Source organism: Dermacentor variabilis, chromosome 1 (assembly GCF_050947875.1).
Source record: "Dermacentor variabilis isolate Ectoservices chromosome 1, ASM5094787v1, whole genome shotgun sequence".
NCBI classification, from domain to species: Eukaryota; Metazoa; Arthropoda; class Arachnida; order Ixodida; family Ixodidae; genus Dermacentor; species Dermacentor variabilis.
In genome coordinates this window covers 84,999,805-85,026,814 of record NC_134568.1, presented here as the reverse complement: position 1 = coordinate 85,026,814, position 27,010 = coordinate 84,999,805, and the positions used below count along the sequence as shown (strand labels likewise).

The following is a 27,010-nucleotide window of genomic DNA, read 5'->3' as shown; positions in this document are numbered from 1 at the left end:
GCCAACGCTGAAGGCTGAAGTCAGCTGATGCGATAAAGCTTTCTTCTCCATTGACTGCTGTGGCGAAGTAATATCAGAATTTTTTATGTCTAGCCAGAGAAATATGGAATGTCTTCAGGCCAACTAACACTTCCGAAACCATAGCGCAGCACGACCGGAGCCACAGCTGCTAGATTTGCGAGGCAGGCTGCCACGCAAGCATGGCAACGGCACACGGCGCAACCGTTAAAGAAACACACGCGCTCGCCGCGACACACTGTGAAAAACATATAAAGCTTAAAAAGCCTCTTTCGTCATTTCTTCACTTGATGACGCTAGCTTCTTTACGAAAACTATCCACTTGTAGCGGCGCTTGAAAGCGGCACTTGTCCACTTGAAACGGAAACATACGAACTATAATACGGCCGCGCACGTGTGTCGTCTGGTCGTACGGCTGGAATATGCCGCGTTTCGTCGCCAGGGCGGCGTGCAACGCACTCTTGTCGACGCGCCGCCTATCCAGCGCTGGTTCCCCATAGATGCGCACCCGTGTTCTGTGCGGCGGGAGCGCTCGTGCGCGTTGTTTTCGCGATGGCGAGTGCGACCTCATCAGCTAGGAAAGGTGGCACGCAATACTGCGGTGCTGTTGACTGCCACAGCAGCCTCGAAAACACGAAAGGTCGAACGCCACCCGTGAAGTTCTGCACATTTTCGGGGAAGTGGTGCGAGAAGGAGACGACAAGCATGGATAACTGCAGTGCGCCGAGTCAGTAAGTCTCATACTTTCGCATTCGCGTGCAATATCACGGCCGCTCGATGAAAACGGAATAGTGATATGTCTGTTTTTAGAGCACGGCCGTTTGTTTAGTCGTGTCGCGTAGTTGAATTGTGGTGACATCCGCCGTTTGTTAGCGGTAAATGCATGCGTGTTGCGCCGCTAAGCTCGATGACGCGTGCTCGATTCCCGGCCACGGCGGCCGCATTTCGATAGGAGGGAAATGCAAGAGCACCCTTATTACCGTGTGCTTTGATTTTTATGCACGTTAAAGAACCCCCGGAGGGTAAAAGTATTCCTGAGACTCCCCATTACAGCGTGCCTCATAATGATTTCGTGGTTTTGGCATGGATTTGGCACTTAAAAACCCCCGAATTTATTCGATTGCACTGTGCCTTCCCGACGAGCTCAAGAGAATTGTTTACCTTTTCCAAACGCTGCAACTTAAATTACTAGTTGTGCAGGTAACGAAAGGGGCCGCGGGTGTAGTGGCTGCACGTCTACCGATAACCGATACGTGCGCTACTGCGACACGCCCCTTTGATAAGGGCTTATATACCGCGGCGCCGAGCGTAGCCCGCGCACTTCTTCCCAGCTTATCACACACGGCGGCCCAGCTGTGCTGGCGCTCGCCAGTCACCTTGTTCGTGGAATAAAGAAATTCCTTTTGCGTACTTTCCCTGCAACCGCCTGGTTCCTACCTGCCTGGAAGAACACCACAGCGGGCTATTTTTGTGTGGCAGCAGGCCATATTTAATGCAAGCCGGGGTCGTCGCGTGCGTCATTAAGCGGCAGATCGGAAAGCAGCCGCTCTAGACGTGCGCGTTATGTTTGTTGTTTGGCCATGCTTTCTAAGTTCACAATATCCAAGCATGCTTTAAGGTAATTACCACCTCTCACATTCCTGTTTCACTCTTCCTGCCAAAATCTTCATTTCCTGTAGTAGCTGACCATCGACGCAAGCTTACTTTAGCTGCTCGCCCGACGAGGAACTTGATTTCCTTTGGTGAGGCATGTATCGCTAATGCTTGCGCTCGTACTGCTGGTCCCAAGTTAATCGCTGGTTAACATGGTCTCGGTTCATTTCGCGGAGCAGTCTGTACGAGCCATTTCTCATGGGCAGTGAAGATACCTTGCTGACTAATGCAATTAGTTACAATGATTCCAACATCTGCATTGAATAAGGCGTGATATACATTAAATATTTATTGCAGCATGATATAAGGCAATATGCGCCTATGTAGTATTTAAATTGTTAATTTTGAGCAGATGTGTGTCTTGGCTGTTGTGCTCTAGGATTTTGTGTACTCTGGGAAGGAAACTGCTTTAGTGTTCTGGTGAAGCAGCGCACTGACCACGAGAAGGCGGACACACACAAGAATACATGACACTCGCTGTGCTTGTAACACTCGCTTTGTACTGGTCAGCGCGCCGCTTCACCAACACGGTATGATTATTAATCACCAACTCGCCCAACTTTCCACATTACTGTGTTAGCTTTATAATAATGCAGTTCTCTTCGTGCCATGCAGTGATGTTATATGACAAGAAATACGTAGCACAAGTTACAGGCATCTCCGAATCACCATATATTAAAGGCGTGTACAGTTTGCCAAAAACATCTTAATTTGTGATTTGCCTGAACCTAAGGCTGAGAGGGTATAAGAGCTATAAGCTAGGCCGCGTTGCTGAAGATGGGTAGAGGGTCTTTCTCGTTAGTATAGTGCCATGCTTATTGGTGCCTAACGCATGTGTTCTTTCTGCGCTCGCACTGCTGATGACACTCCCTGGGAGCCATCAAAAAGCACGTGAATTGGCAGCACCCATTTCGTTGGCAACTGCAAGAGTGACCTAAGTCAGCAGCCATCATACATTCCTACCATCTTCCCACCTGTATACAGAAAGAAAGCACCAGATCGAGAGAGGGAGAAAAGGTATGACTGGCAGTGTGCAAGTATCATAACTTGTAGTGGTAGCACTCTTGTAGAATAATATGTGCACACAATCACAGGAACGTTACCGTTGCAAACCTGTTATTGGGAGTAATTTAATTCCCACAACAAATAGGCACGCATACTGTCTGATTTCTATGCGATGCAGCGGCGTCTAACAGACCAATGACAATCACAGCAGTCTTCTAAGCAGTCAGCACCACCGGGACATGTGCTTTCGTACTGCAGCGACACAGCTCTTGAGCAGCAGCAAGACACATGTGAAACAGCCTCCAGAACATGTCTCTCTGAAGTGACAGAACCGTCAACAAGCAGCCCACTGGATCTGCAGTCATCGAGTAATATGACAACAGAAGTTCCTGCTGCCAGAGTGACTTATGTTGTAATTGAAATAAAAGTGGCTAAATTTCTGAACTTGGTGCATACCTCTAACTCGACGCCGTAGACGATCATCTTGTCGGACACCCGTGACACCAACTTGGCTTTCACTGTCACATCATTGTCCACAATTTGTTCAACGCCGTACACGTGCGGAAGCAGACGCACCCCTTTCGTGAGGTTGCCGCCACGAAAAAAGGCGTCGGCAACCTTTTTGAAACCACACTGCAATCTTTGCATCGCTGTTGCGCAAGCAGGCGATCTGCCGCCGTCGAAAACGGAGCGCCGTGAGCACGAGCAGCGAAGAAAAGCGCGGACGAAACAAAGTAAACAAAGCGGGGACTGCGCCACGGCGCGACCGCGCTGCTTTACGTTACCACATTGGGGGCGCTGTCAGGAGGCGCAGTAGCGCTGCCTGGCCATGGTTTTCTCGTCTTCAGATTCTCTCTCGCACCCGCTCTTACGCCTGCGCAGAAACGTCGAGCGCCGTGAAAAGCGCCACGCCCCGCTGTACCTACTAGCAATTGCAAAAACGCTACCGGCAGGGGGGGGGGACACTCCGTATGGCTCCCATTGGCCGTTTTCGAGCAGACGCTCTTTCGACGCTAGCGCCAAGGTCCCCTTCAGTTACGGCCCTAACCAATGGGCGACGTAGAAGCAAAATGGCGGCGCACATGATTGTTTACGTTGTCATGGCAACAGCAGCCGTGCGGCACCTCCTCTCCCAACTGTTTTTCTTGGCTTTTTGTTTTTATTATGCAGTCCCGCTCCACTCCCTTTCCCCCTTTCCTCCATACCGCGCGCACCGCTCACTTTTTTTTTTTTGTTTTTACCCGTAAGCGTTGCGTTTTTTTTATAGCGCGCTTGTTACGGCGCGCCACGCGCCAGCTCGCAAGAAACGGCGTGCTAGCTGGAGCGTGGTGCGCCGTGGGCTATGCGTTGGCACGCACGCAGTCTTGCCCATACTTATATTATACCAGCATGTGCCGGGACATAAAAAGAATTCCACTTCCAACACAACAGATGTTTAGTCTCGCTTTATTGACTTCGTTTCCGAAAACAGATGTTTCTTACAACGTGGTGAGATACACGCTCAAAAAATGAGCAAAAGTGAAAGGTGCATGGCATATACAAGAGTACTAAAGACAAAAGTTCACCAGATGGTGAAATAACAAAAGAAAGCGCTAGAAAACGCGAAGGCCGTTTCATGTACACACATAAAAAAAAACAAGATTTTTATATAACGCCCTCAAGACCTAAATGTAGACGAGCTCCTGATATGTGCACTAAGATATTGCACAAAATTGGACGACGTGTATGACAGTCATGACAACTATAAAAAGGGAAAACTCACTGGTAATGGCAAAAACAATAACACGCAAAATACCTGAAAGATAGAATAAAATGCTAACATTATTTGAGTGAGACCCATACCAAAAGAAAGCTTACTTATAAATCTGCACGAAAGTGTATGAAATGCGTGACATGTTCATTACTGCTGAACAAATTGAAAAAAAAACATGGCAGAAAAAAATAACATTGTACTAAAAACTGAAACACACATTATCACATTATTTTGCACTTGGCCACAACTTGAGTAACGTTGGCAAGGGGAACAGAAGGTAGTCGGCTTTTGCAGCAGCACATAGAAAACATTCGCAGAAAGGCTTATTCCTCAAAGACTAGGTAAAACAAGCCAACACGACTTTTTTCTACCCGAATGCAATGCTTAGCAATAAAATTACGTCACTTAAGGCTCTAAGTCGTACCTACTGGGCTCTCCTTTGTATAATAAACACGAACTGCAAAAATCTGCATGTAGGACATTTGCAATGCTCATGCTTTCCAGAAGAAAAAAAAGCGTATCATGCCTACACATGAAGGTTGTTCGCGCGGTTTTCCCATCGGCGGTTGCTGAGATAGTACACAAACACTCACAGTAATTTTTCAGCTGTTAGTAGGTTTGCAGAACGTGATACACAGAAAAAGCACTGAAGGCGGTATGGAAAGCTGGGCAAGTTACTGAAGTTGCAGAATGAGACTTGGCACAGAAAAAAAGTGACAGACCAGGTGACAATGAGGAGGAACATCTATTTGTCAGCTTTCTCTACCGGGAAGAGGCAAGTGTAGCACAATCAAGGCGCAACGACGTCCGGAGCCTCATGAAGCACACAAATGGGCAGGGCTGTGTTCGTGTACATGCGCTTTCTGATGTCCTTGGGTCTGAGCGCTCACCTGTTGTCTTTAGGCACCCGGAACAACCTTGCAGGACTTGTTTTCGAGGTATTTGTGCACCACTGCATGATGCACGAGCGGTACGAGTCGTGAAACGGGTGAAACATCGCGGAGCACAAGCACACAGCTACCGAGGACCACAGAACTGACGAAACTAGCCACGTCGGTAAACGCACAGCAGCGCATGCATATCGATGACAGTAGATAAAAATAAAGCGTTACGTAGCGGACTAAGCAGCCGCCGGGCCGGCGGGGACGGCACGGCGGCGCGGGCGCGTAGACAGTCGAAGGTGAGGGAGTTGCGATAGTGTTACGAGAGAGGGCGTGGGGAGAGAAGTTGAGCGGGGGGAAGGGCTTGGCCACCTGGATCGGCGCGCGTGCGCGCGACCATCTACGAGGCCATGCAAGGGAAACGGATTTTTGCGTTCGCCCATTACAGAGATGGCGCCAATTTCCTGTGCCACCTAGAGTTACTGTATGTGCTACCGCAGGTAGCAGAGTTGCGCGTCTGTTTTATCACGCCGCTAGCGCCTCTATTGGCAGAGCGTCATCACGTGGTAGCCAAGCAACCGTGCATTGCGGAGAAGCAGATGTTCGGGCCAATTTTTGTATTTCCCGACGCCGCCGCTGCAGCGAACTGGATTGACACAAGTTATCGCCAGTCAAATTCAAATCCAATCCGGCCGATGTTGCCGTTCGCTATCCACGTGCGTGCTAGCTGCGTAGCAACAACGCAACGTGCGCAGCGCATCTCACGTTTGTTTCGTCGGCCTGCCTCGTGACACCTTACTGCAGTAATTGTTTTTCTTCTTTTGTAAAACTAGTGAAGGGTGTTCAGGTAAAGACACCTGAACAAACAAATTTTCAGCCAACTGCCTATTGCGTCAAGTATGTATGAGATGAAATTGCTTGACTAACAGCTACGTGCTTTTTGGGCTGTGCTAAAAGAATTCACAGCTGGAATATTAAAAGCTACTGCAAGTCTGGATTTTTTTAAATAATGGAAGCACGTAGAGTTATACGGAAGATTTATCTGGAATTACCAGTTTTCTGCGTGTGATGCACCACACTGCTTTCACAGAAGTGTCGTAAAAAAGCCAGCTCACATTTTCATGATTGTGCACTGCTTGGGTTGTTTCTGAATATGAAAGAGGTTACTACTAAGTAAATATATTTAATCTACTACAGCTTATGTGAAGCAGGATGCAAGAGGAATGAATGTCGTCATTTAACATACGGTAAGGGCCTAACTGTGTTTTGAATTATTCCCTTTAATGTAGCTATGTCAATCCTGTGAGAAAAACTTTCGCAACACTCCCACAGAAGGCTACTTTTGGAATCCCTGCAGTGAAAAGGCACATAATGAAATCACACTTGCAGGTGTAGCTGATATCCATTGCTTGCTGGTAGATGGATATGTTCCTCCACAAGATCTAATGGGGTACCAGAGTCGAAATAGCAATGGTTCGTCATTGATTCACCAGTAATATTTTAGACTGGCTACATGTTGAGAGCTATGGCACATAAGCAAGTATGAGCCTCATTATATTTAGTACAGTTCCCTTTGTAAAAGAGCGCCACTTGATAAAGCTCACTGCATAAAAATATTTGCACGCGCATATACTAGTGTTTGTTTTTTTCTCTGAAATTCGAATTGTGATTTTATTGCCAAAAAAAGAGGTAGTTGCGGCTCGGTGCTTTTTGTTACTGTTTACATGCTAAACGAGCACTGCTCTGCTCTTAGTAGCGTATTTATCTCTGTTGAAACAAAACCTGAGTGCCAAGCAGTATTCAAGCGAAGGAAAGTCATTAAAGTATCTGATTGTTTACCTCAATTACTAAAGTTTGTCCAGTTTTAATACGCTATCTTATTTCGAACCTTATACTACCTTGTGAAGTAGCTTTTTCGCACGAAAATTTTGTAGGATTTCCGGAATCTATAAAATAACATCACCATATTCCCTAAGTTTATTCGGTGCGATCTAATCGTTACCGTCGCGGTTCACGAATGCTGCATCTGATCGGCGTATATAGAATACACAATCTATTCTAGATACGCGAGTGCCCATACGTTATTAGGGCGGAGAAAGTGCACAGGTGAATGCAACTCCAAAAAAAAAAAAGAACTAATATACGCGCTGCATCTTAGGCCGCGCGCTAAAAAAGGGCAGCGCCTTTTTCTTCACAATCTAATCCAGTCAACTGTTTCGATGCGCTTTGTTTGCGATTAGGCGGAAAAGCGGTGCACAGCGATGCAAAAGCGCCCACGGTCGATCGACGATACGCTAGGCATGTCGCCTGCAAAAACGGAGTGCGGCTTCGCCGCATAGACTTGGTTGCTTCTCAGGCAAGATGGCGGACCTACGCGCAACTCTGCTACCTACGGTAGCATATACAGTAACTCTAGTGCCACCTAAAGCCCCTTGATAATTTGAAGGTAGCGACGCTCTCCTCCTCACGGCGCTTGCCTCCTCGATTCTCCTCGCCCGCCGGCTGCGCACGGCGCGCTATTCCTCCTGGGCCCCCGCGGACGGGCCGCAGGATTCTATGGAGGCGTGTTATTTTGGGCCAGTTGCGCGCCCCAGTGGGGTTGAAAATTTTGAGAAATGCTAAAAACAGCATCGATAATGCTGGACGCAACGTTTATGACAAGGTTCCTTTTTTCTTAAAGCCTTATGAACGGGGTATACCGATCTAAAGGGAGCTTTGAGGCGAGTTCTATATTCCAGACAATTTTTCTGCCACATGATCAGATGCTTTCCTTCGTGCGTCTGATCTAGTATTGCTTGTGACACATCCCTTTGTGTGTGGCTTATTAAGTGAAAGCCTTAGACCTCTGTTTCAAGGTCCCGTTGTGAGCTACAGAAAATATCACGTGACCGAAGGAAGGCGGGAAGCGAACCAAAGTATGTGAAGCCGCGTATAAGAGATGATTAATGATTAGCAAAGTAATGATTGATTAGTGATTGGATTAAAATGAATTCGGGTGTATTAAGGAGGATTAAGGTCGATTAAGGTCGATGAGGTTAATTAGGGTGGATGAAGGTGCGTTGATGTGCATTGAGGACGATTATAGTGGATTATGGTGGATTAAAGTGCATGAAGAAGGATAAGGGTAGATTAAGAGGGATTAAGGTGAATTAAAGAGGATTATGGTGGGCTAGGGTGGATTAAAGTTAATGCGGGAGCATTACGGTTGATTAAGGAGGATTAAAGTGCATTAAGTAGGGTTAGAGTAGATTAAGGTCGACGAAGGAGGATTAAAGTGCAATTAAGGAGGACTTTCGTGGATTATGGTGGATTAAAGTGAATGAAGGAGGATTGAGGTCGATGAATGTGCATTAGGAGGATTATGGTAGACTAATCAGTCTTACTACTCAATGAACCCCAATTCACCTTAGTCCACCCTAATCCACCTTAATGCTCCTTAATCTACCTTAATACTCCCAATCCACCTTAATACAACCTAATCAACCTACATCGCCCCTAATGCACCTTAGCCTACCCTATGCGGTCTTAATCCTCTTTTATCAACCCTAATCCATCATAATCCGCATTAATCTTTATTCACGCACCTTAATCCCAATTAATCCTGCCTAATGGTCCCAATCTACCTTAATACACCCTAATCCGCCTCTATCATACCTAATCCAGCTCCATGGTCCCTAATCCACCTTAATCTACCCTAGTCCATCCAAATCGGCCTTAATCCTCCTTTATCAACCCTAATTCACCTTAATCTACATTAATCGACCTTAATATTCCTTTATCCTCCCTAATCCTAGTTCATGACCCTAATCCACCCTAATCGGTCTTAATACCCTTTCATCAACACTTCACCATAATCCACCATAATCCGCCTTAATCCTCCTCCACGCACCTTAATCTTCATTGATGCATCTTAATCCTTCATAATGCACCCCAATCCACCTTAATCTTCTTTAATACACTCTAATCAACCTTAATCCTCGCTAATCCACCTTATGTCAACAACTAACAATTCATTAATTAGCTTGGGTAATCATTCTCTTCTACAGGGGTGGACATGCTTTGTCCCCCCTCTGGCCTTCCTTGGGTCACGTAATACTTCCAGTTTACAACGCGACCTTGAAACAAAGATCTAAGGCTTTCGCCTTAAAACTTAAAAAAAAAGAACTCAATGTTGACTAGCTAACGCTCATCATCTGCAATACCACGGATATACTTGCCACTAATTTTTCAGGGCGCAAAGCAGAATCTCTAATGCTGCACTTCCGACTCAATAACAGCGATGTGCGAGGTGATGGAGCCGCCCCAGAATATTAAGCATACTGAGGACAACCGCAACAAAAACGCTGGTGAGCAGGCCGGAAGAATGAAAAAAAAATACAGCATTACGGGATGCTTTGCTACGAGCTAAAAGAAAGACGCCTCAGCTCGCAAACAACGCTGTTCTTTGTCGGAACAAAGTTCTTTCGGCCAATGTTATGCAGCCACTGTGTCCTGCGCAAGCCGTCACTCTTTCCTTGTGGTATCATAAAAACGGCATAACCATCTTCAGGCTTCTTGCTGCAGTTATATGCGCAACAGCCCTACATAGCGCCAGCACATAGAGCAGGAAACACAGCGTACAACGTTCGCTACGCCGAGCTAAAGCGCCGAGCCAGCCGTGCTCAGGAGGAAAATGGCGCGAACGAAAAAGAAAAACACAAGCAAAACTCAAGATCCGCGCGTTTCCAAGGGCAACGGCAGAGAGACCAATCGTCGTGCAGAAAAATGGGGGCAAAACTGGTTGCCACGGGGGAACGCGCAAGGGGCGAGGAGGAGGCGAGGAGGTCGCGCGGCGGCGGTAGAGTTCAAAGAGTGTCGCTACTTTCAAATTATCGAGGGACTTCAGTGCCACCGAAACCGGGGAGTGTCCTCCTCCTGCTACCGGCGTCGTCTCGTGATAACATCGTTCGCGCGCCGTATGCTGCATGTGCGAGTGAAAGCGTGAGGCGGTGACGATGGCGGCTCAATCTCGCGCACGCAAGGGAGGAGAGCACGCCGTCTTCCGTCACACGCTAGGCACCGGGGGAAGGGGAGCGAGGGGGAGGTTCTACTCTAGCTGGCGGCTGCTGCGTATGTTGCGCTGTCGCACGGCCACGCGCGACCGCGCCGTATCGTGAAAGCGATCTGCGATGCGGACAGTGTAGGCGCACCGAGGGCCGATAGCTTCGCGTGCGCTTTAGCACTCATACGCTCGCGCATCAACCACGCTCACGAGTGAAATGTCACTCACGACCGGGGACGAAATTCAAAATAAATCAGAAAAAATCGAAAAATACTACAGTACACAACTGATGGGTTTCATTATAGATATATCAGAGCATAAGTTTAGATACAAGTTGCGCTACTGGAGTGCCTAGATTAATTAGAATTAGAAATCACTGATTACCCACACCAAAGCACAGAATCGCAAACTTTAGAGACCCGCCACGTGAGCACGACTTTGGCGAAATACTTGGGAACCCGGAAGTAGAAAGCGGAAGTAATGACGTCACACATGATATCACACACACATGACGTCACAACACAAGGTGTTGTATTTAACCGGCTGATTCATGGAAAACAGTTGCGGAAAACAGCGGATGCGACGTCGCTCCCTCCTCTCTCACTTCTCTCCCCACGCGCACCTGCTCGCTCGCTCGCACGCAACAGCTGCGCTCGCTACGTGCTCTGACGTCAGCAACGCAGAGGGCACGTAAGGTGCGCTTCGTGCGCAGCTCGCTACGGGGCTACGCCCCGCCAGCTAGCGCGCGCTGCGCTTCCTCCTCGCCCGCATATTGAGTCAGGGGAAAGACGTTCGTTTGCTTAAAAAACACCAACACCGAGGTGCGAGTACCAACCACTAAGAGGCACCCAAGTAAAAGACTAGGTTCGCCTACCTTTATTTTTGTTCACATTTGTCGCAGTGAGCCCAGTTGGGTCAAGTTGTGTTTAAAAAATCCCATGTCCAATTGTAAATCCCAATTGCCGCGCCTCTACTCAACTACCTTGACGGCGATGGCGTAGCGCAAGCGCTACCAAACTATGTGTCAGCCTTATAATTGCAAATGACTGAATAATTGCATGTTTTGTAAGTACAAAACATGCAATTATTCAATCATTTGCAATTATAAGGCTGACACATACTTAAGTGCATTTGTCGTCAACACTAGTGGACGTTCATTCGCCAGCATCTAAACGCGCTACACTCGAGCCATGCTCTGCAAAGCGGATGGCACTTCTGAATGACTTTTTATAACTTTGTTGATGACCATGAGAAGGCTGAACTTGCCTTCATCGATGTGCATCCTTCTACGTCATCATCACCACTCATCCAGCCTTTACGTCCCCGTTCCCCCCTCCCTCTGTGCAGAGTAGCAGGCCGGCCTCTCTGCCTTCTTTCAAATAAATACACTCTGTGCGTTTGCGGCTATGCGGTCATCCATCGGCCGGCCTTTCTAAACACTAGGCCAGCCATGCCGGCGCGCCCATGTGATCCAATATGGACGTACGCATACCGCGGCGCTGCGGTACTACAGCAGTACGAACGTGTTTCACAACTCGCCCGTTTAGGGCAGGACTTCTGCGCCACCACCTTCAGCGATGTCACGTGCGCGGCAGTTTCTTTTTTTTTTTTACCGCTTGTTTGGCTTAAAGACGAGTGTTTCCGGGCGCGTTTTTACAATTGCTAGTAGTTAAAGCGGGGCATGGCGCTTTTGACGGCGCTCGACGTTTCTGCGCAGGCGCGAGTAAGAGCGGGCGCGAAAGAGAAAATCTGGGGGCCTTTGCTCCTTGAATATGTGACTCTGCCTAGGCACAACGGTGGAGAAGTTGCTTTGCGCGTGTAGCGTGCGTTTGTCCCTAGGCGTGCCGGCATGGCGGAGTTTGTTTACGCTCCGCCGCTTGACTGCCCGCGCGGTGAGGCAGTGGGCACGGACGCCCCATTTGGTGATCACTGTCTCTGAAAGGGCAAGGTTCTGATTGGTGTTGTATAAGTCGCGGGTCACTTTGTTAGTCGCGACGATAGATTGCATTTTTTACAAGCACTGCTCCAGGAGTGCTCTCCAGGAGTCCTCAGGAGAGCACCTGAGGTTATATTAAAGCAGGCGGCGCAGGATCTCCGGGGCACCCAAGCGGTAGCGGGGGGATCAAAGCTGGAAGCACGGTGGCCCGTGGGTTGGGGCCGCGGAGGCCAAAGCGTGCCAGGGGGTGTTCGCATTAAAAATTGGCTGTCCGCTATCGCGGACAGCCGATCTTATACTCCCCTGGCACGCGCAGTCCGGCTTCTAGCTTTGATGTCCCCGTTGCTGCTTTGGTGTCCTGGAGGCGCCGCCAGTACTGCGAAATAGTGACACGTTGTTTTAATTAGCAAACAACACGACTGAATAAATCTATTTGCTTCGAGCCGCCGAATTGCGATGCTAAGTTCAGCACTACCGCGCCCCGCGACTTCTGCCGGCACGCCTAGGGACAAACGCATACAACGCGCGCTAAGAAACTCCTCTGTAGTGCCTAGACAGAGTCGTATATTCAAGGAGCAAAAGTCCCCACATTTCCTCTCTCGCACCCGCTCTTACTCGCGCATGCGCGAAAACGTCCGTCGTCTCTGCAAGTGCCACGCCCCGTTGTACCTACTAGCAATTAGAAATATGCGGGTGGGCACGTCTTCCCCACACTGGCTCGTTTGCTTTCCTCCACGTGCGTTCGTTTATTAAGTTAGTGCAAATGTCATTGGCGTTTCGACAATGACCGATACTGTTGATTCTCGAGCACCATTCTTACAAGGCACTTGCCGGACTTAAAACATGACGATTTAATCTCGCTGCTTAAAACCGGATTAGCTGAAACAGCTAGAACGATCACTGGCTGCTGCCAACGTGCAATCCGCGGTTAGTTCGTCACGAAGAAAGTCAGGCGAGTGCACTAACCGGTGAATGTGATTCATACCGGTATCAAAGGGGCACTTTCGATCGCGGTACCTCGACCGAGATAGAACTAAATGCAGACCGAGCGCTGTTACACGGTCATTTTCAATTGCAATTGACTTTGTCTGAAATTATCTCAACTATGATCTAAATTTTTGATTCAGATAGATCTCAATCACTAATGAAAGTAGAGAAGCCTGGGCGGTGAACGCTGGTGTTCAGAGGTTGAACGTTCACACTAGTTGCGCGCTGCTCGCTATGTCTGCTTGTGTGGACGGCGCTAATAATTTGGGTACAGGTAGTGTTACTGATACGTACCGCGTAGAGCGGTGCAATTTTGTTAGCTTATAACTTGTAATTTCAATTTCACATTCTTATATAAAGCAAATGAATGCATACGGTTCTCTCTTCACGAGTAAATCGAGGATATAATCATTTATTCAACTTTTAACACTGCAGCTGGGTTAACTTTGGAAAATCAATTATCGGGACAGAGATCTGTAGATTCCGCAAGGACTAGAACCAATCACTGTATGACACACTGAGTACACGTTACAACGCGCAGAATAAACTTGAGCACAACAGAGGATGCACTTAACCACACCACAACACAATAAATACAGACCCTAGCTGTTGAGCGGCCGCCCACGAGAAAAAAAATAAAGAAAAATAAGCATTGCGATCGTTGCACACCGAATGACTTCATGCAATATCACTCCCGAAGCTTTCTTGATGATGCTCTCTCCGGCTGTTGTTGTTTCTGTCTACAGATGCAATAGGTCAGTGGGCGATAGCGAGTTCCAACTGAGAGCGTTATTGCATCGTTCGCCGGTTTAACGCGCCCGTCTGAGGTGAAGGCATGGCCGTATTTAATCCACGTGGAGACGTTGACAGCTAGACCACTGCAGTGCCGAAACTGCTGGAGATATGGACACAGTGCGAATGCCTGCAGATCTTCAGTGAGATGCTTCAACTGTGGCGGATCTCACTCCGCATCAGCCTGCGACGTATATGCACCAAGGTGTTGCTTGTACGAAAGAACACATCGCGCTAAGGATAACTGTCCTGCACGAGGCCGTTAGATTTGGGTGCTTGAGATTGCGGAGAAACTCAGTTGTTCCCGTCCGGAAGCAATACCAGAAATTAAAGAGCGTGATGTCGGTTACGCAGCCACTACATCCCGTCAGTCCACTTCTCTAGAAGCCAGTTTCGACCGCAGTAGCCGCAGATATTGACAAAGCAATGCTAATAGTCATGGAGCGTCTCTTCAACAAGTTTGCCGAAGGTATTACTGAGATGCTAACTGCCAAATTCAACAGCCTCCTACAATCGCATTCTTCTGCTGCTGCCCCCACTTTAGTATGTCTGCGCAACATTAAAAGGAGACAAACCTTGACAGTCAGACATAAATTGGTACGATACTTCCGTGTGTTCTCCGCTATCATCGACTGCAGGAGCCAGGTACTCATATTGGCACATGAGCGGGGGACCATTAATAACAGACGTAATAGATCCCCACTGTCTCCCACTGATTCTTCTATATCTATATAAGGCGAAAATAGGAAAAGACAGAACACCGCGAGCAGGGTGCGTTGCGTTCTGCCGTGGAATCATCCATACTAGGATCACCATTGCACCAGAGTAAAAGTTCAATGGAATTGCCGCTCTATATCCTCCGGTTACGTTGACCTACATTATCTAGTTCATAAGCTAATTCGAGATGATGTCCTACTATAAGAATCATGGCTTTCATCACATCAGCGATTTACTATTAATAATTTTGGAAGATTTCGTTTAGATCGCCCTGGTAGAGGCGGAGGGCTGTTAGCATTACTTTCATCCAAAAATGTATCATAAGGTAACTGTTTCATTTGACAGGATTGCATTGGAGCAAATTTTATTTGTGCCTGCAGTTGGGCGCTCGCGCGCCCCGACGAGGTAAGTCATCTACGTGGTTGCCGTTACTCGGCGCGGGTCTCCGCTCGCCGATGCCGGCTCCCTGGGTCCCCTGCCTTTCGAGCGCCCTGAGGACCTGCTGGACGGCCCAGAGCTGTTGGTCTTGGTAGTAGCTCTTCGCGGCTGCCTCGAGCCACGGCGAGATCGTTCTTGATCTTGCTTCCTCTGGATTTTCGATGCAGTCCCACAACATGTGCGTGTAATCTGCCGTCTCCCTCACTGCACTTATCGGTCGGGTATGTCTCGGGGTACATGCGATGCATCAGCTCCGGGCTCGGTAGCGATCCGGTTTGGAGCTGTCTCAGTTGTACCGCCTCCGCTCGACTCAGCCTCGGGTGCGGGGGTGGGGAAAGTCCTGCGAGCCAGGCGGTAGGCCTTCGTGATGTCGTTGTAGTCCGTCACGCGGTCCTTGGCTCTGAACCACGTCGGACGATCTGTCGCCGGGACGCGGTTGGTTAGCGCTCGCGCCGCTGCGTGTGCCGTCTCATTGTGGTTCTCATTGCGTTCCGACGCGCCGCCCGCGTGCGCCGGGAACCACTTGATTCTTACTTTTCTGCCTTGCACTTTGGCCGCTCGCAGTACGCGCTCGGCCTCCCTGCAGATTTGGCCTTTGGAGAAGTTTTGCACCGCCTGTCTCGAGTCACTCAGCACCGTACGGCAGTCAGCGTCGGCGATGGCCAAGGCGATGACCAAGGCGATGGCCACCTCCTCCGCTTGTTCCGCTCCGCTGCTCCTCCCACTGGCTGCTGCCCTCGTGGCGCCGGTTGACGCCTCTTTGACTACCGCTGCGAAGGCGTTCCGTTGGTATTCGGCCGCGTCCACGTAGTGCGCGTGTTCGTCATTGGTATGCTGGTCGATGAGAGCCTTGGCCCTCGCCGCTGTTCTTCCCTTCTTGAACTCGGAATTCATGTTCTTGGGTATGGGGTCGATTCTGGTCTGGCGTCGGACCTCTTCGGGGACGGGGAGCTTCATCTCCGCCTTGTTCGAGCGTCCTATTCCCAGGTCCTCCAGTATCTTCTACCCGGCTTTTGTCGTGGAAAGCCGCTCCAGTTGAGAGGCACGTTGCGCTTCGGCTATTTCTTCGAGCGTATTGTGTATCCCGAGTTGTAACAAGCGGGTCGTGCTCGTGGACTCGAACAGGCCCAGCACCGTCTTGTACGCTCTTCTGATGATTACGTTGATTTTGTTGCGTTCGTTTTGCAGCCACCTGTTGGCTGCAACGTACGCGACATGGCTGATGATGAAGGATTGGACGAGCCTAATTAGGCTCTCCTCTCTCATGCCAGCTTCCGGGCAGTGACTCGTTTGAGGAGTCGAATCGCGTTGGCCGCTTTTGCCGTGAGACGGGCGATGGTTTCGCCATTTTTTTCGTGCTTTTTGATGACCATGCCTAGGATCCTGATTTTGTCGACCTGGGGGATCACGTTGCCGGATTTGGTTACGATTCTGATTTTTTCGTATTATCGTTGTCTGGTCTTGCCTCTACCGTTGTTGGAAGGTGGGAGTATGAGAAGCTCTGATTTGCTCGGCGAACATCTCAGTCTGGTGCCTTCATGCTGGTCTTCCATCACGTCGACGGCGGCTTGCAGCGCGACCTTGACGTGGGCGTCGCTGCCGTCGGTCACCCACAGCGTGATATCGTCCGCGTAGATGGTGTGCCTGACGCCTTCGATGTTCGCGAGCTTGTCGGCTACTCCGATCATTACCAGGTTGAACAGCATCGGCGAAATTACCGATCCTTGCAGTGTGCCGGTGCTCCCGAGCTTCTCCTCTTGCGTCTGTAGGTCGCCTGCTCGTAGCTCGGCGGTCCTGTCCGTGAGGAAGTCCTTGATGTAATTGCAGGATCTTTCGCCCATGTTGAGCTTGGAGACTTGGGACAGAATGGCCGAGTGTTTCACCTTATCGAAGGCATTCTGCAGGTCGAGCCCCAGGATTGCCCTGTTGTCGCGGGCGCTGCCGCCACCGTCGACGATTTAACTGGTACTTCAGCTGCAGCATCGCGTCCTGCGTGCTTAGGTGCTGTCTGAAGCCGATCACCATGACCGGGTACAGCCCTTCTCGTTCCAGGTAGTCTTGCCACCTGTTGAGCAGGACGTGCTCCAGCACCTTACCCATGCAGGACGTGAGCGAGATGGGCCTGAGGTTGCCCGTGTCCGGCGGCTTCCCCGGCTTGGAGATCAGGATGGTCTTGGCTGTCTTGCACTACTTTGGCAGCGCGCCCGCTCTCCAGCACTTGAAGTATTTTGCGAGGTTCTCAATCGAGCCGTCGTCGAGGTTCTTGAGCGCCTTGTTCGAGACGATGTCCGGGCCGGCTGCCGACCGGCTCTTGAGGTGCAGGGCCGTGCGGACCTCCTCGACGTCGATGTCACGATCGAGGTTTGCGTTGGGTAGGCCGCCGTACGGCGCGTGTCGTTCAGTGGGTGTATAGTCGGCATGTATTTGTCGTTAATGCGCCTGGTGACTTCGTCGGCGCCGTGTACAGAGACCGCCCGATGTATGAGCTTGGCGAGTGTCCCTTTGGTGCGACTTGGTCTTGGTTTCGTCGAGCAGGTGCCGCAGCAGGTTCCACGTCTTCGCGTTGTGCATTTGCCCGTCTGCCGCGTCGCAGATCTCGTTCCACTGTTGCCTGCAGAGCGCGCGGCAGTGCGTTCAGACATCTGCGTTCAGACTGCGTACATTTAGGATTAGATGTTTACTGTCTGGTTGCACTGCGTTTACAATGGTTAATGCGTACTTCCGGAACGGAGTCAAGTGCACTGATCACCTGGACTCACTACGCCGAACTTGTTCAAATGTAATGCTCCTGACAAGGGATTTTAATTCTCACCACACCTTTTGGGGAATGAAAACAGATGTTTGTGGAAAAATGTTGTGGAATTGGGTGAATGATAACAATTTTCAATGTCACAATTCAGGTCGAATTACTTTTCTACGTGAGCGATTCTCATTAGCATTAGACATGACTTTCTCGTCTACTCAGACGTCTATTTCATCGTGGGATACCTTTGACAATGGAACAAGTAACGATCATTTACCCATTACATTTGAAATGACGCTTTCACGTCAGGCTCCTATTGTACAGCAAAGACGGCTCACTGGTTATAAGTGAGCGATAAGTTCAAGGTTATCATCGTTGACCGCTTGTGATGATCAGCGGAGGGCTGTCTCGGTGTACACTACATTTAAATTCTGCGACTCAGCCCGCAGAGTTTCCGGTTATGTCTGGCAGCTCGCCGTCAAACTCATTTTGGTAGATTGGAGCATGTACACGGGCTTACAGGCGAAGAACAGCAGCATGGAAAAATCTGGAGTACAAAAATCTCCAACAGTTCGCATGGCTCGCATTCCTGTTCTATCCCCCAAAGAAGCGGCGGATTCACTAGATGTTATCGAAAAAGGGCTTGAAGGACGCTTTTCTTCGCAATGTTCTAGACCTAGCAGGTTTAATAGTTGGACATATGAATTTGTAGAACTGACTATGGCGGAATTACCTTATGTCATTTTAGCTGCACATCAATCGGCTGTTGGACCAGACTGTATCACAACAGCTATGATTAAATTGTTATTTAACTATTTCCCTAATGAGCTTTTGAATATAGGCAACAGTTCACTTCAATAAACATGGATCCTGTATTTCTGAAAAATTGCAAAAATTGCGCTTTTACTTAAAAATCAAAACCTCGGATAGGCCTAGCTTTGGCAACATTCAGCCAATTGCCCTTACATTGAATATAGTCCGGCTCAACGAATTCAATTCTTCCGAGGGTATTCTTTGCTTGAGGAGAATAAGATTTAGGCCTCAATGTTTCATATGGTCAGCTCACGTTGATTTAGAAAGCCGCATTCGACTCGCAGGACTATCAGGACATGTTTCAGCTTTGGTAACTTTAGATATTGCGATATTTGTCTGCACTCAAGTCCTGGCTGGATGGACTGTATTTTCCCCTTAACGTCAAGAAATCCTCATTACTAGCGTTTCCATTGACAAATCTCGTTTTCATTTCTAATTATCGAAATGAGCCCATACTGCAAGTTGCAGTTTTTAAGTAGTTAGGGATAACATATGACGGTACGCTAAACTGGCAGTAGCAAATCGAAACAAATGCTAGTAAAGGAGAATGTGCAATGGGATTGTTACGTCATTTCAGTAATAAAAAGACGGGTATGCGTAGGGCTACGTTGCTGATGATCAAGCTTTACGTCCGCCCTATTCTCGAATTCGACTCTGTTCTTTTTTCAGGATGTGCAGCATACAAGGTTAGACCTTTAATACTAATAGAAAGGCAAGCGCTGCGTCTATGTCTTGGGCTGCCACGTTTTGTGGCTACCAATGCGCTTTATCTGGAGGCTGGAATTCATCCGCAATTGAGTCCAGATTTAAGCAACTGAAGCTATACGATGCACCCCTCTCCCGTTTCCATCTTCATCAATTCTCCCGATTCATTTTTTTCAGAACGCACTGGCGGCGTTACCGACAACAGCAAGTTATTTTTGTTCGGACGCTGTTATCAAAACTTCATGTGCAGCTACCGTGCCTGATATCTCCAAAAACTAATTCGTCAAAGGTGAAACTGATGTTTGATGACATTTTTCCAAAACAAGCAAAACTTCTTTCAGAGCGCATACATGGGCTCCTTCAAGATCATCTTAGTAAATTTCCGTCTCACTTGGTTATTTCTACGGCTGCAACACAAAATTTAGAGAAGGCCGGAGTTGGCATCTTTTCAAATCAGCTTAACTCACTTTGCCCTCCATCTCGCTAATTATGCTCCAATATTTCTTGCAGAATTTCTGGCAATTATTCTAGTCACGAGAAAATTGGGTCCACAGAGCTATAAAGCAATATTTGTTACCAATGCGCTTTCGGTTTGTACACATTAACTTGTAATAATCGGTCACACCTCCCGAGTATATTCGGACGTTTGTCCGAACAATTTGTCTTAAGTCTGCTTTGTCTGGGTCCCAGGTCACAGTGGAATCTTTTCAGATGAATCAGCTCACTCGCATGCATCCTCGTCACTAAAAGGCCCGGTTTTAAATGTTCCCGATTTCGCTTTTATAACGGGAGCCAGATTTAAATATATTTTATTTATAAATTGTAACGATTCATCCCTACTTCCCGCAGATTATTTTCGACATTTAAGTTTCCGGTGGAACATGAGCAAATGCCTTTCACGACAATGCGAGGTGACCTTAACAAGCTTCCGTTGTAGGGTTCCCCGCCTGAATTTTTACCTTCATAGATCTGGTTTATCCATAGGCACTGGCTACGAGGGGGGGGGGGGGGTTTAGCTCCGGGGCCTGAGCCCGCTCCGGAGTTTTCCGGAAAGGGCAGAGCCCCCTCCCCCTGGCGATGCCGAAGCCTACCTCGCCCTCCCCCCACACACACCTAAAATGTCATTACCACAGCTTATATCATAAGAAGCCAACAAACAGTGACACCAAGGACAACATAGGGGAAATTACTTGTGCTTAATAAATGAAATAAATGAACTATGAATTAATGGAAAGTGGATGAAAAAACAACTTGCCGCAGGCTGGGAACGATCCCATAACTTTCGCATTTCGCGTGCGATCCTCTACCAATTGAGCTACCGCGGCGCCGTTTAGCTATCCACTTTCTTGGATATTTATGTTTTCTTAGTATAACCCTGGAAGTGCTAGCCAGCGCCACCACCACAAACCTTGGCGGCGGATGTGGAACGTCCTTTCTGCCGCAGGCGTCACGAGAACGTCATCTTTTTGGGTGAAGGCAACCGGTCGATAAACCCACACATGCGAGTGGGCGCGCAGTCACGTGATATTTTTCATTTTTCGTGGGGTTTCTTTACCAGTCGGAAAAAGTTGTACACAATTAGTACGTCACTCAAAACACTGAACTTAGATGTCATTTGGGGGTGCTTACAAATGCATCATTGACACTTTGATAAGTAGGACAGTATTTGTAGTGGTAGATAAATATAATTGCCTAACTAAATCTCAGCAGCGAAAAAATTTGTGACGGCCAGTCCACTGTACTGGAAACAATATGCACTAGGTTTTCTTGGAGTAACGCAATTGCTCTTTTTTTTTTAATTCTTCGTGCCTGATAGTTGGGACACCCTGTATAATTCACTCAGAAACCGAAATGAGGCCAAGCCGGATTCACTCGAAATCAGAATCAACAGCAGTCATGTGCAGCAGAAAAGAAAAAAAAAATGCTGCAGTTTCTCCGAAAATGCAAAGCAGTATTAGTGATAGCGAAGTATAACACAATTTCACTAAGGAAAATTGCACCACCGAGGGACGCCAGATTCTTGGTGGTGCGAGAGGACTTGGACTGTGAAATTGTACTGTCTCCTACTATGAGGTTTTGTGTATGCTGATATGAGGTCGCCACTTCAGCGAACAATTCTTCGCGGTCACACGAAGTTTCTTCAAGTGTACCTGCTTTTAAATGTTATATATATATATATATATATATATATATATATAAATAAAGGGTTCGGAAAGCTGGTCTGCCCCCCCCCCCCCCCACCTCCCATAAACATGACTTTCCTCCGCCTATGGGTATATCCATACCTAACCTCTGTTCTTTTTGCAATGAACCAGAAATTATGGACCATCTCTTTCTTGCTGCCAGTTCTCTTCCCTCCGCAGAATGTTCCTTTTATTTCCAACTAATAAACTGGGTATAGCACTTACTACACTAAACATCTTGTCCTTTGGTGCCTGTCAATTAGGCACGAGCCATGGGTCAATGATTACTGCTATACACAAGTTCATTAAAGGTTCAGGAAGGTTTCGCTGCTAGGGTACCGACTGTGGGAAGCTTAACTTTATTTTCATGTTGTCCTAAATTTATGTATAGACCCTGAAAAATTTTCTATTAGCATTTAGTTGCCTAATGCTTCATTCTGAATGTCTGTCTTTAGCCCCTTTTGGTATCTTATTCGATGCATTTTTTTCAATCAACCTAGTGTGGGTACGAGGCATGTTTTAAGCAACAACTTCATGCAAGTGCCTTCTAGGAATGGGCGCCTGTTTCGTGACTCACGGTGCGGGAATCAAAAGGTGGCACCTCGCCTCATCATTGCCGCAGGTAATGTACACCTTGCAGAAGCGCTTGAGTTTAAAGTGGACGGATGCGTCAACCGGTTAGCAGTCAAGATAAACAAGTGACGTTTAGAGTACTGGCAGAAAAAAAGCAGGGAAGAGATTGATACGAGCAGATCACTTAGTCATAGCTAGCGGTACGAGGTAAATTATGAAGGAAAAAAAATGAAGATTAGGGAGATGTATACAAAAATGCTAGATAAAAAACATGCATAGCATACCCGTTTAAATCAAGCAGGCTAGGTGACCATTTGTCACCACCCCATTTCAAAGGGGATGGCAATAAATCATCATCATCGTGCTAAGTGCAAAAAAAAAAAGAAATAAAAAAAAGTGCTTGTAAAATCTTCCCGAAGCATCTGACGCAGGGACGAGGAGCCGTTTCAAATAAAGTTATATTTGTTCATTCCTTGTCTGGTTCCTCGCGATGCTTTTATTGTTTTTAGCTGTGGTTCTTAGCATCCTATACAAGAAACTAGCCAAACTAACCTCATTTGATAGCGCAGAGCAGCCGACACGAACGCCACCTAGAAATGACCAATCAGGGAAAAAAAAAGCTGCCATGCACGTCAAGTGTGCCACTGCTGAAAGTGGCGGCGCAGAAGCGTTGTGAAAACAGCCTCCCCTCCGATCTCAGTGACTATGGCGAATTGCTTGATTAAGCAACTGCCTCGTCATTGCAAAGGGTTGCGATTACTGCATATAACATTCAGCTCACGATCAGTGGAAGACAACACAGACGGCTTGCCACTATAGATGTTTCAGCGAACATTTTCACAATTTTTTTAAAAGTGCCTGTAGCAGACAGCAATTCTAGATCATGGGCTGGTCTACTCAAAGAGGCGGACGTTACTTGCACAAAAAGCTTAAACGCATAATTGACAAATTAACAAGATTCACTAATTAAGTCTTAACTAATTACCTTATGGCACATATTACAATTTACAAATTCTAGCAGGTGAGACTGCAAGGCGTATTCACTTGAAAATAATTGTGCGGATGACATCATTTACGAGATAGGCACCCGCAAACTTGTAAATATGCACTGTCGTTCCACTTAACAAAACATTGTTTTATGCATTCAAGCAAAAAAGTAACTGGAATGCCAATGCATTCTTCCGCAAAGTTCTGGAATTAAAAATCAAAACTGGTGTCACACTAAATAAATTCGAAGTTCACAAGGCGGGGGGACGCCTTGTGAACTCCCCAGCTAGAATTAGTAAATTGCAGTATGTCCCCTAAATAGCTTAAACTTAATTAGTGAATTTTAGTTAATTAGTCAAATATGCATTTTAATTTCTTGTGCCTCGAGTAGACCAGCTCATGGAATGCCACAGGAAATTTTTTTTTTATTTGAATGTGTTTGCTGGAACACACAGTATAAGGGCTGACACTTCAAGGCCCCAAAATATAGCTCCTGGGGTCACTAGAGTCAAGGCACACTGGAGCATGATCACGCAACACTTCTGGTTTTTCGAGTGCTAATATGCTATGGCACGTGAGCTACTGGAAGTCTTATACATAAAAGAAAATGTTGCGATTGTGTACAGCCTTGTTGTGTGGTACAAAACGGAGCATACTTTCTTCAGACCTTTCACCTCCCGTGATTGCTTAGTGGCTTTGACACTGCGCTGCTAAGCATGCGATTGTGGGATCAAGTCCCGGTTGCTGCAACCCAATTTCAATGGGGGTGAAATGAAAAAAACGCTCATGCGGTGGGTGCAGAATAAAGAACCCCCCCACGGAGGTCAACATTAACCCAAGCCTTCTACGTCATACCTCATTATCAGATCTGGTTTTGGCATGTAAACACCATAATTCACCACTGAGGGCGATGATAATCGCCTTCAGTGGCTGGTGCACCTGTGCTTTTGGAACAGTATATACAGTCAAACACCTTTACAATGAAGTGCTTGCAACTTTCAAAATTGTTCATTATACAGGTCACTTGGTTGTAAAGATTGTGCACCACACAGCTCCCAATAGAACGATAGAATTATCGCAACTGCGATAGAATTATTCTTTCGTTATACAGGTCATTTAGTTATGGAGGCACTCAACTGTACACCGTGTTTCGCTGTCTTTCGAATAAAGTTATTGGTAACGCCTGTGACATGTGTCTGTCTTCTGTGTGATTATGCTTTCGTGCTACAATATGTTTTCATGCAACAGAAACCACATGCCTTTCATTTCTAAGACTTAGTTTCCCAGCTTGCTTCCCAGTATTTTTTCTTGAGTGCAACTAATGAACTATACACAATGACAGCTGCACATCAGGCATTTCGAGACATCAGATCTTAGATTAGTATGAGTTCACAGAAAAAAAAAATGTGACCTGGCTCTCGATGGGATAATCTTCAAGGCATTGCAGATCACAAGAATAAACCAGCACTGCATGCTGAGCAAATATACAGAGCTGAAAAAAAAAAAAAATACGAGAGTTCAGAATTCACTTTGCCGTTCAAAATCGGCGTTCTGACAAAATCATCAAAAAAGGAAGCTCAGCCAGACAGTGCCTTGTATTTATAGTCATATCCTCTGTTGATTTTCTAACTTTGCCAATATGTCCTGCAATAGAGTGCTCTTCATGTGGGAATTACCACATTAAATACACCACGCACCTCACATCAGTCTTGACACCATAAGCATTGAGGCCACTTACATGGAGCATTTCATGCACGGGCAAGTTTGCCCATGCATAAAAGCTACGCACAGTGACAATACCGTACTTACTTGCATAATGATCACACTCGCGTAATGATCACCCCCCGAACTTGCCGCAGCGATATGTCGTGTGCCTAGTCTAGCTAATGATGATTGCGCATACCATTTGCCGAATACTGACGAATGCTACGCGAACGACTCTTCAAGATGTACCAAGCGGTCTGCACACACCAAACATTCTTAAGCAGATGTCCCATTTTATTCCTTTTATCACTTTCCGCACTTCTATAAAAAAAAAAGAAAGCTACAACTAAACTTGCCTTGGCTTTATTAATTGTAGGCTTTATAATGGTTGTGGTCAACAACAACAACAACAAAAAAGCCTTTCGATTCTTAATCTGCACTCGTGGGCACGCAACGAATCACGAGCGGCAACGAAAGTAGCCATGTTTACACTGATACGTTAGAAGTGTACCCTATTCATATGCTAACGCTTGTAACACAGCTACGATATTTGCCCACACTTAGCAGAAACGTGCCGTATTAGGATAGTAGTGAACACAAATGCTGCAGTTTCCACAGCATACCTGCCATGTATTTCTATGTCACTGGCAGTTAAGCATGCCCATCTCTGTTTCTGTCTCCTCAAAGTGGACATGGCTACGTTATTGCCACAGACATGTCGATATTATTCATTACTGATGTGGAAGAAACTATTTCAATGCGCGTAATGTTGTACCCGGAAAAAGAAAAAAAATCATGTTTGGCTCGTTCAGCTTGCTCCGCCGACCGCCATTTTGTTTTGGGTCCCGCACTGTTACAGCGGCAGCTGTCTGTTTCTTGACCTGTTGTCATCCTGCAGCAAATGCCGGATGAAAAAGAAAACTTTTTGTTTTCGTGGGAAATTTCATCAGTGTAATGATCGCACCCCTGAATTTCAGGCAATTTTTCTGACAAAAAAAGTGTGATCATTATGCAAGTAGATACGGCATGTTGCCACTAGGCAAGTTGTCACGTAAATAAAGAGCAACAGGTGCTCAAAAGTTTTTGTTTGTCACTTGAGAACTTACTATGTGGCAGCACATTGTCACCTGGGCGTAGCTTTTATGTATGGTTAACTTATCTATGCATGAAATGCTTACCAATGGGTAGATTCATATACAAGCGAAATGCTTTGCCCAAGTTGCTCTTCTAAAAAAGGGGCAATACTACCAACGCAGATTGCAGAAAACCAGAAAAAAATATATTAGTTTTTTAGATATATGCAATCCTTTCTGTCATGTAAGTACATGTTAACTGGACACCTGAAGCAAAAAATTCTGCAGGTCCCAGGCATTGCGAGAATCAATACATAAGCAAAGCTTTCTGAGCCATTAGCTTTGATTGCCGATAATTAGCGGTGTTGATGGCAAATGTTTAATTTCTTCAGGGTTTAGTGCAATACAAACGGTAAGTAGATGTTAAACATTACCTTGCATGCACCACTGCTGTTTGTCTGTGTATTACAAAGATCACACACCAAGACGTGTTTGCTTGAGGCATTGTTGGGCGCCATTGTTCATAACCTCTGGAGAAAGTTTGCATTGTCATTGCCTCACGCCCTCACACCACACATTGCATCGTGGCAGAAGTTTAAGCTTTAATTGAATTATGGTGCTGTACGTGCAAAAACCACAATCGGTTTATGAGGCACGCAGTAGTGGCAGACTCCGGATTCATTTTGACCCCCTGGGGTTCTGTATCGTGCACCTAAATTGAAGTACATGAGTGTTTTTGGATTTCGGCCCCGTCAAAATGTGGCTGTGGATTGAACCCCCGACCTCTAGCAACACCATAGCCACAAAGCTACAGCGGCGGGCACAGAAGTACTGATTTGACGTGTGACTGCTACCACAGTGTCGCATAGACGATACGGTGCTTTAATGCGGCTTTGTGTTTGCACGCCACGCGTCAGTTGTCCGCTTGGCAAATTTCCATAGTGCTTATTTTTTAAGAAATAGCAGAAACATACCGTACTGTACTTGGAACTTACATTTATTAAGTTT

The 27,010-nt window shown here is 47.1% G+C and overlaps 1 protein-coding gene across 3 annotated transcripts in view; it reads right to left on the bottom strand.

Annotated features, from left to right (window-relative positions):
- Window positions 1–4,099: 4,099 nt before the first annotated feature.
- rt (Protein O-mannosyltransferase rt) overlaps window positions 4,100–27,010 on the bottom strand; it is an 84,732-nt gene continuing 61,821 nt past the window's right edge. Inside the window, exons 19-20 of one of the 3 annotated variants that reach the window (XM_075690882.1) lie at window positions 24,637–24,717; window positions 4,100–5,381 (exon numbers count right to left, since the gene is read on the bottom strand). In XM_075690882.1, coding sequence (XP_075546997.1) covers window positions 5,192–5,381; window positions 24,637–24,717 — 271 coding nt within the window. In that variant the 3' untranslated portion in view covers window positions 4,100–5,191. Of the gene's footprint in view, window positions 5,382–17,380; window positions 17,826–24,636; window positions 24,718–27,010 lie in introns of those variants that run through there. The other 2 variants (XM_075690891.1, XM_075690873.1) reach the window with 2 other exon arrangements.